The following is a 9,958-nucleotide window of genomic DNA, read 5'->3' on the forward strand; positions in this document are numbered from 1 at the left end:
GCCCCAATTCGGTACTACATGGTTTATAAAGCCAATGACCGTTTTGTGATTTAGGCTCCATACCTGATATGGAGTAAGAAGGAAACTTCCTAAGAAGTTGTGCCTTGATAATGCAAGAGCTCCGCAATAGCAGAGCAGATGCGCTGAATTTTCAGGTTCAAAGTTACAAAAGCGGCAGTTGTCGGATGATACCTGATGATGATGATGATGATGATAAAGAGCGGGGCTGTGTCCTGGTAGGAGTCCCGTGATTGTGCGTAGTTCTCTATGAGATGGAGTAGTTTTTTAGCTAGGTACTGCAGGGTTTGGGTAGATAAACTGTAAACGAATTTATCAGAACAAAGCTTTTTTTACAATCGGGTCATATATTTCGAACAAATAGTTTTGTGGAGATTTCCATTTCATTAGCTTTAAAAATATCTGAATTTCCAAAATATCAAGCAGATTGGTTTAAGTAAGTTATCAGAAAAGCTTATCCTATTTATAAATATGTCGCATCTCGCAGATTGCATATTTTCGTGTTAACTAAACAATCTAAATCTAATTCAAAGCAAAATGTACAGCCCAGCGATGGCAAACAAAGCGGCCGAGCAGCTCTGCCTTCCGGTGCCTCCTTCAGCTCCGTCATCTTGGCGACCGCGGGCTTGCTTTCTTCCTTTCACAGGCTTTCCCAGCCCGTATGCCTTGACTGAATACATCCCTGCATCAAGATAAGCAAAAATTTTAAGAAATTTAATAAATCTCATCGATCGCCTTTCTTACTTCCAAACTGCTGAATGGTTTTATCAATCCATTTTTGCTGCTGATACACGTCCGTGTAGATCTTGGCCATACGAGGTTCACCACAGCCAACCCTGTCGGTGGTGATGCCAGCAAGGCTGCCGCGGCAAACGAGAGCACCGCCGCTGTCGCCAACGCATGTGTCCGCTCCTCCATCGAAAGACCCGGCACAGAGCGATGTTGTGGGTAGCTCAAACTGCTGCTCCTGGGCTTGTCTTTTGCATTCTTGCCATTTTTGCACCTCCACAGTGGCTTTCTGCAGACAATCCGTATAGCGCGGAACTTGCATAGAAATTTGCCCCCAGCCGAATATTTGGCATTTTTCTCCCTGTTTAGGACTTTTGCGAGGTAACGAAATAGTGTGAACGTAGTCCCCAAATTTGATGTTCGTTTTTAAAATCAACAGTCCAATATCATTCCGAGGGTTTCCGGGCGAATAGGCTGAGTGTGAGATAAGTTTATTTACGTACAGGAGTTGAGTAGCACCTCTCGCTTCCTTCCGGCGATGTAATGATCCGACGACAACTCCGACGTTCGAATATAGACGATTCTGGAAACAGCTGGCTGCGGAAATTACAACGCGCTCGGTAAGAATTGCTCCACCGCAGAAATGACCATTTCCATAGTCCCCTGCTTTATCGTAAGGAAGGTCACGTAGTGATACCATAAATGGAGCATCTTCCCATTGACTGTTTGTGCCTCCCACGATTCGCGGACTGCCGTAACACTGTGATTGCATTTCAACAGGTGAGAGAGAGGGTATTCCGTAACCTATCGGTATACTGTTAGATGAAATTTGGTGCTAAGTATATTTTGCAATTTATTACCTTCGTCGTTCGGGTATGATGGGTTTGGTAGATAATAGCCATCTTGTAGAGGATTTGAGGTTGCCGGCGAGTGTCCGGGTAGAATGCCACCCTGTCTCGGATTCAAACCTGGCTGAGCATTGCCGACTCCTGCCTCAGGATAATTTCCTTGCGGGTAGTTTGGGGCCCAGTTCGGCGGTGGTTGCTGAATACCACCTTGTGCTGGATTCGTATTTGGAGCCCAGTTCGGCGGTGGCTGTTGAATGCCACCTTGTGCTGGATTCGTATTTGGAGCCCAGTTCGCCGGAATGTTCTGCATGCCACCCTGTCCTGGATTCGAGATCGGGGCTCCTTGCGGCGGTAAATTCTGAATGCCGCCGTTGGCGAGTTGCGTACCTGGATCAGGACCTGCTGCCTGCCGTTTTGATTTCATCTCTGGGATTGCGTTTTCTTGCGAAATATTCCGTTCTTCTTGGGGCGCTTCCTGTCCGGTGACAAATACGGTCAGCGCTAGGCACAGCAGCACGAACGATACCATCGTTGTAACGGAGTGCTTCCGAAAAGAAGTCATTTTGCAACGATGAATTAACACGGAATGAGCGAAGAAAATTTTTGATCTGGGGCCAGTGTTTGCTGTGATTGGAAATGCATATCTATTACATTGTGGCAATTTGACAGTTTTCTATAGGTTTTCTGTCAAATTTCCGCAACGTAGCAAAATCTGTGTCTGGGTCTTTATAGAACAGAAAGTTTGCATTTTTTTAAGTTTCATGCATAAAAAGTCGCGAAATTAACGTTTTACCTCTGCTGGATATTTTGTTAAAATATTTTTTTGCTTGCCGGATTTTGCGATAGTCTCTGTTTCACATTTCAGAGTTAAGTTCCAAAATGTAACGATCGGTAATTAGCTTTGTTAAAAGAATTATCAATGCTTTAATAACAATTCATGTTTTTTGTCAGTTTGAATTTGAATTATACCTTAAATTTGAAGCTCCCATATTTGGGCTTACAGAACATTTGTTCAAATACAAATCGTTCTCCTATGGCTTCGATTGCTAGGCTAGGTGCAAACGTTGACACGCATGGCCATTGGCATCGTATTGTTTCAAATCTCTCCAGTAGTGCTTTGAATAAATTCATACATTCAAATTAATTCCTTTAGTACTGCCCGTTTTGCTAAGCATATAGCCCCATGTGGAAGTTAAGACACAGAGAGTTCTCTGTGGTTAAGATACGCCCCTTGGCTGAGTTAAGATACGGTAATGTATCTTTGGTGACCATGAAATTCAGTAAATTCTCCTGACACCACCGCAAGGTAGACATTGCCTAATGTGATGGAGCAGAATCCTCAAAGTTAAATTACAGAGATTGTTTTTTTTTTCATGTGTGGACTCATCACTGCGACCAGTATAGTTGATCTATTGTGATATCGTCCGGGTGTTTGCTGTATGACCTGCACTGCATTTCTTTTTGCTATAATCGCTATTGAGTGAGCGATATGCTTTATTAAATTTTATGCGTGTTTGTGTGTATTGGGGTTTGCCCTTCCTTCAAAGCTTGATCTACTTAACCCACTTATTCCTCGCTGCCAGTACTACCCCATGTTATAGCCGTCCCTGGTGAGGACTCATGCGTACCTCTGACCAGTACACTTAACTATAGGAGGGACATTTGCACTGTCAAGAGGCTTCAGAGGGTAAATATAGAATTCAGCATGAAGGAAGGGTAAATGAGGGGCCTGAGAATAAACCCATGCTAAAGTCACTTGACATCGAATGACTTGATTCTACTATGATTCGAACCCACGACCACTCGCTTGTCAAAGCAGACTCGGTAACCTTCCCCCTATAGAGATTGTTAAATTCATAGTTAAATTATCTATTGTCGTACAGTTTTGAATAAAATAAAGCAAGGCCGTGGGTATAAACGTCCTTTCTTCTTTATGGACAGACTTCGCGGCCGGTTATTAGAGTATACGACAGTTAAAGGGCTAGTGCAAAAATACTACTGACTCTCTATCTAGTAGCACCGCCTAGTTGAGATTCGAACATACGACGACTGGCTTGTTAGACCAGCATCGTACCTCGAAACCAACTAAGCGGCGAGTTTTGAATCATAGGGTAGTCAATTGCTCTTCAAAACATTATCAATATAGAATTTTGTTCTTTAAAAAGCAATGGCAATTTTCCCTTATGGGAAAAACAATGCCAAACCATTATTTTTGTCACGTTTTGAAATCTTTGAACAGTTTATTCTTCAGACAATCTTGCTTGATATGTGCGATCCTGTTCCTAGTTGCAAACATTATTGAAACAAAAGTAGCGTTCCACAATTCAATTTAATGATTCCAGCGCTATTGTATTAATATCAAAACTTTAGCAGTTTGAAGGCATTTCAGTGCACTGAACTGAATGTATGTATGTTCCACCATAACTCCGAAATGACGCAAGTGTTCTCCACCAAAATTGGTATAGGATAATTTGCCAATTATTGCACACTTCGTAGTGTTTGCACTTTTCTCGATGGTTTATTATATTAAACGTAATTTGACAACAGCATCGGCAATGAAATTTTTTTATCCATCGAATGTTACAATTTTTTTTGCAAATCAACGTGATTTTTAAGCGTAATAATAAAGGTTCTGGTGTGTGTGCCAATTTCGCCTTCACCAAACGATTTTCTTATCAAAACACTACCCACAACCAAAAACCCTAAAACTAACCCACAACACCTGCCAGGGCGTGTCGCTCACTGGTACCCGTGTACCTTTGAACCACAGAGGCGCTGGACACTACCAGGACACGGGTACCAGTGAGCAACACGCCCTGGCAGGTGTTGTGGGTTAGTTTTTGGGTTTTTGGTTGTGGGTAGTGTTTTGATAAGAAAATCGTTTGGTGAAGGCGAAATTGGCACACACACCAGAACCTTTATTATTACGCTTAAAAATCACGTTGATTTGCAAAAAAAATTGTAACATTCGATGGATAAAAAATTCAAATCCGGTTATAATCTCTGATTACAGCTTGGTTCGACCCATGCACCTTCCAGCATTGGACAAAAGATAGGAGTCACAACGACAACTTGTTAAGCATAGCTACCTATTACCCCCCCCCTTCCTTTCCACCCTTCCCCTTCATTCCCGGAAAAAAAATCCTTCTTCATTACTTTCCCTTACCGTCCCTTCATCAATTGTAGAATCATCGTTTCAAAAAAAAATATTAATATATGCCTGACCGCATTTCAAGGTCATGACTAAAGTCACGAGTTTGGTCAAATATAGATTAGTAAACAGGGCTACGCTTCTCTTGCATTTGGACCGATACCAGGTGGGCACGTGGCTGGGAGACAATAAGGAGGGGGATTGGGAATGGGGAGCGTATTAGTGTTTCTGTTTCATTTTTGGTGTGCAAACAGATAGTGAAGCTGTTGCGGGACAGAAGGAAGGAACAGTGGGAAGCCAACAGGAGGGGAGGAGGAAGAAGTATGTATGTTTCGCCATAACTCCGGATCACTTGGACGGTTCTTCATCAACTTGGCGAACATGTTCCTTGACATAAGAGAATCAGCATACGGGGTTAATAAAAGGGGGGATTGTTCTTTAAAAAAGCAGATGGAGAGGGGGGTAAATAAGTGGAAGTTAATTTTTCTAACATTTGGACCGATATAAGTTGTACATGTGGCTGAATTGCAGGCAATCTAAAAGAGAGGGAAGCGGGGTTCGTTACCAAGCGGGGCAGGTCAAAAACTCAAAATAAGGAAAAGAGGTATTGTTTCTCTTTACCATTTATAGGGACTTTTGGAGAGCAAACAGATGCATTTCACAATTTTTACGTTAATACGCCGTATGAATAAAAGAGTTAGAGCAAATGCTCCCATACGATTTAAACGGGAAAAGTAAAGTAAACTGTTTTATTCACACGTCCTTAGGCCGTTAAACAAGAGAAAATAAATCTAAATGTTTGTATTTATCTTAATCATATATAATTAATAATGGTATAACTTCTCGGGGCAATTCATGTTTTTTTTGAAAACTGGAATACCTGTAATGACTCAAGCAGCACATTTTTGGCACTTTTAGTTGAAAAAACTTATTTACGACTGAAATTGGTTCTAAATGATTTGGCACAACTGCTTAATAACAACCGTGCTAGTAGAGGAGTGTTTGATGTTAGAGGGTTTGAATACTGCAGCATTATACTCATTAAATCAGTAGTTGTTTTCTCACTCGAAAATGTTCGCATATGTCTTTTTCTAACTCGCTTATATAGGTATTTTGTTAATTATTTCCTGAGCCTCTTCTGACAACATCCCAATCGGTAATGTAAGAGAATCAGCTACAGTAGAGCCATGCATAAAAATTTTGTGCCTTGACGATCGAGGGTCCGCTGTTTCGAGGCACTAAAAGTGTAGCTCTCATTTTTTAACAATTTTTAACCAATTCAACCAAATTTGTGTACTTAAAGTTAAACTATTTGAAGACCTCGTGTCAGTAGCAGCCCGGTTCCAACGAGAATTACTCTTATATTTTCGGTGACCACAGGTAATTAATATTACAGCACTCATATCCACTAAGATAAAAGGTTTTCTTGCTCGAAAAAAAAACCAGAGCCACCTTCACAAGCTGATTACAGATGATTAACTTAAATACAAACATTTAGACTTATTTTTGCTTTTTAATCCATTCTATTAACGTAAAAATTGTGATTTTGGTTAGTAAAACGGTAATTTTTCCTTCATTATTCAATACGGTCTTGCAAGAGAGGGCCGACCTGGACCGATACGATCTCAATTAACTTCGGTGACCAATATATTATTAAACATTTATGCAAAATTCGATTTGCTGCTTTTGAGCAGTTTTTACGTTATTGATATTTGAAAAATGCATATTTTTTTAGGAAAATGCCTATAGCTACAGATTCAAGGCGATAGCGACTTGATACCTTCAAACAAAATGTGCGTTTTCATTGGATGTGAAAGTGCTCAGAAGGCAAGATTTGTGAGAAATAAATACGAAAGGGGATATTAAGAAAAAACGGATTTTTTGGGTCAACCCCGTCCAAAAAACTTTAAATTGCTCCATTCTATCAATCATAAGAGATAGGACTTTCATTTTTTTAGCAAAGTAATTCAAAATTTAATGTGCTTTAACTTTGCTGAACATTTTATTCAGCTAACTTAAGCCATAAAAAAGTTTATGTTTTGCACTCGCCTACTATGATGGCCACCCTAATGTCATTTACACCAAAAAATGCAGAAGTTGAAATAACAAATTTTCTCCGAAAATACTATATACCTAGGACTAACGGTTTTAGCGTAATTACTTTTGTCCACCTAGATTTGGGTTTCATCCCACGGTGCGGCGGTAGCTTCCCTACTAGGACAGTGTTAGCAAGTAGTTGTGTCAACCGATATATTACTTGGAGTCTAGGTGCTACATTCCGTTATCGAAACTTGACAATCTGTTTTTATACGACAGACTTCGCAGCCAACTGTTAGAATACAGGACAATTGCAGGGCCAGTTGCTACGACCCTATTGACTTTAACAGCCTCTCCCGATATACTACTTATTCTGGTTATAAATAGGTTGATGCAACTAGAAGTACTAAAATTATGTTATGCTTGCGTTAGTTAGCAAAACATTCGGGCACCAACCGGGCGCGTGGGTGCAAGTCCCATCTGTCATTTCACAACCCAATATATTTTTGGTCTATCTCGAAATTGTCCAGTTCATCCAATTGAATCATTCTCCGCATCAGAAACTTCCTGTCTTTCCAAAAAAGAATTTGCGTCATCCATCAGTTTAATTGGAGGATATGAAAAAACTGACATTGTGAATCACCAAGTATACAAAGAGCATTTTTTTTCAAGAGCATAATGTTATACCCACATGGTATCATTGATAAAACAAGGTCGGCTGTTCGAGAAAACCAGTGATAAATCTGCTGTATCATAACGACATTGATTAGGATCACTGGATGTTGGCAATCCTAAATTGAGATACCAGTAAATTAAAGGTTACATTTGTATTGATCCTTTGTAAAAGAGCAAGTGATTGTTCAATGACTGAATGAAATTTATGTTTCCAAGTTTATTGAAAAAAAAACGTGTTTCGTTGACTGAAACCAGCATTTTAGATATATTCAATCATGTATGTTCATCATAAGCTATAAAGAGGTTTATTTATTTATTTTTTATATAAACAGATAGCTTATAGTGTCATCGCATTGGAAAGACTCAAAAGTGTACTCGCATTTCAGCCTCAACCAACTTGTTTATAAACAGCGAACACTGCAGTGTTCCAGTGCCACTGGGGGTCAGTCGGCCCGGTTCGTTTCCCCTTTCGTTGTGAACTTGACTATCACTCATTAGGAGTGCAAAACTGAGCTTATTGTATGAATCACTTCACTACTCTCTAATGAACCGCACATCCTATTGTGCGATGATAAGAATCTGTCAACTTAGTACATAGTTTTGCAGCCACTGACTTTCTTCTCCTCATTCAGTTCTCGTTTTAACGCCGTCAGGATGGGTTCAGTGCAAATAACTCTGTGTTATATAGCTTTCGGTGTCTGGTTTTGCCTGCCAACTCCCAGTTCTGGAAATATTTATTATTCGGCAGATCAGCTAATCACTGCTCGAATGGGTCAAATGGAATCTAAGTAAGGATTTATTCCCCGAACGCTAATTTCTTTGGAGGTATGTGATCGAAATAATTTTAGTTTGTAATTTCTCTTGTACAGGATGATGACTCGACTTGAGGAGCTCATGAATGCTATGGAAAAGAAGTATGATTTCCTTTTTCGATTAAACGATGTTCTTCAATTTTTACCGTTTGTTTGTTTCTGTAGAATTGAGCAAAAGTTAGGACAACAATTGATGGCTCAGCAGAATAAATTCGTTGGCAAATTTGATCAACTTAATGGTGAAGTTCTTTTTGCTTTGATGATTAATGATAATAAATATTCCTTCATATTTTGCAGATAAAATCACTGAACTGAGAAAAGACGTCGCACATAACTGTAAGAATGCCCACGTACCTACTTAATTCACAGTGCAGTTCATTTAGGTTTTTTTCATTTCACCAGCTGGCGCCTATTTCGAGTCCTGCCGAACGGTTCCGTCCGAGTTTAGCAACGTGTTCATGATACGCCCGGCGGGCGTTGATACGCAACCATTCATGGCCTATTGTGAGCAGGATTTTCTCGGCGGGGGTTGGATCGTGTTTCACAAACGCTTCGATGGAAGTGTTAATTTCACCCGCGATTGGGACGAGTATCGGGAAGGATTTGGAGATCCACTTGGGGAGCATTGGATGGGACTGGATAAGATTCACAAAATCACTCGTTCTGCGAATTTTGAACTCTTGGTGGTGTTGAAGGATTTCGATGGTATGGGGAAAATCGCTCTGTATGATGGGTTTTCCGTGGACGGGGAAGGAGCGAAGTATAAACTTAGGTTGGGACGTTTCATTCATGGCAATGCAGAAGATTCTTTGTCAGCTAGTAACGGAACAAAGTTTTCAACGGCCGAGCAGGATAACGACGAACACTCAGATTCATGTGCTAGGTTTTATAAGAGTGGTTGGTGGTTTAAGAGCTGCATGAACGCGTAAGTGCATAATTGAACGTATAATGTCGAAAGTTTTGTTTTAGTGTAGGTTTTTTTAAGGAATCTAAATGGGATCTACCAGCGGTATGACGCTAACAACGCGACGATGAACTGGTTTGGTTTTCGTAAGGATTTGCAAGGACTGAAAGAAGCCTCTATGATGATCCGCGAAAAAGTTGGATTTTAATTCGAATAATTCGATAATTCCAAGGAAACCCAGATAGAATAATTTAATTATGCATACAAACCTTTCAAGATAATAGTGAATATCCATGACTGACAGCAAGTAAAATCCTAGTAGTATGGAATGAACGAGCGAGCCTCAGTTCTGCGTCACACACAAGTTAGACAATGACGTCACCACTATTCCTTAGCTACGTAGTAAAAGCGGAACCAACACAATTCACCTGACAATTATTCTTCCATCCTTTGTAATATGGAGCACTTGATTCACTGAACGAATGAAAAATAGCTTGTAATACAAATATATTACTTCAATTTGTTATCATCCGGAACAATATATTAACTGTGAAAACATTCTAAATGATCTGCAGCACATTAGACTATTTTTCACCATACAAAATGCGATTCACAACAGCACAGTGATTTTCTACTTCGCAATCCGGATAACCGTATGACCGAAAGCACAAACCGGAACTAAGCAGCCTGTATGCGTTTCACTTATCTATTGGGTGCGATGCCGCAACCTTGCGTAGCAGGCGAGCGTGATCCTTGGCAACCAACGGCGTTGCCACGGGGATCG

The 9,958-nt window shown here is 40.3% G+C and overlaps 2 protein-coding genes across 2 annotated transcripts; one reads left to right on the forward strand and one right to left on the reverse strand.

Moving 5' to 3' along the window:
- Positions 1-545: 545 nt before the first annotated feature.
- On the reverse strand, positions 546-2,124 carry LOC128735124 (transmembrane protease serine 9-like). The gene is made up of 3 exons (XM_053829617.1): positions 1,608-2,124; positions 763-1,551; positions 546-700 (listed from the first exon to the last, which is right to left on the reverse strand). The coding sequence occupies exons 1-3, from the start codon at positions 2,122-2,124 to the stop codon at positions 546-548; spliced, it is 1,461 nt and encodes a 486-aa protein (XP_053685592.1).
- Positions 2,125-8,114: 5,990 nt separating this feature from the next.
- Positions 8,115-9,695, forward strand: LOC128737727 (ficolin-2-like). The gene is made up of 6 exons (XM_053832426.1): positions 8,115-8,246; positions 8,328-8,372; positions 8,436-8,509; positions 8,568-8,606; positions 8,673-9,195; positions 9,256-9,695. Exons 1-6 carry the CDS (start codon positions 8,227-8,229, stop codon positions 9,380-9,382), a joined length of 828 nt encoding a protein of 275 aa, XP_053688401.1. The 5' UTR covers positions 8,115-8,226; the 3' UTR covers positions 9,383-9,695.
- The last annotated feature ends 263 nt before the right edge of the window (positions 9,696-9,958 follow it).

This window comes from Sabethes cyaneus, chromosome 2 (assembly GCF_943734655.1).
Source record: "Sabethes cyaneus chromosome 2, idSabCyanKW18_F2, whole genome shotgun sequence".
NCBI lineage: Eukaryota > Metazoa > Arthropoda > Insecta > Diptera > Culicidae > Sabethes > Sabethes cyaneus.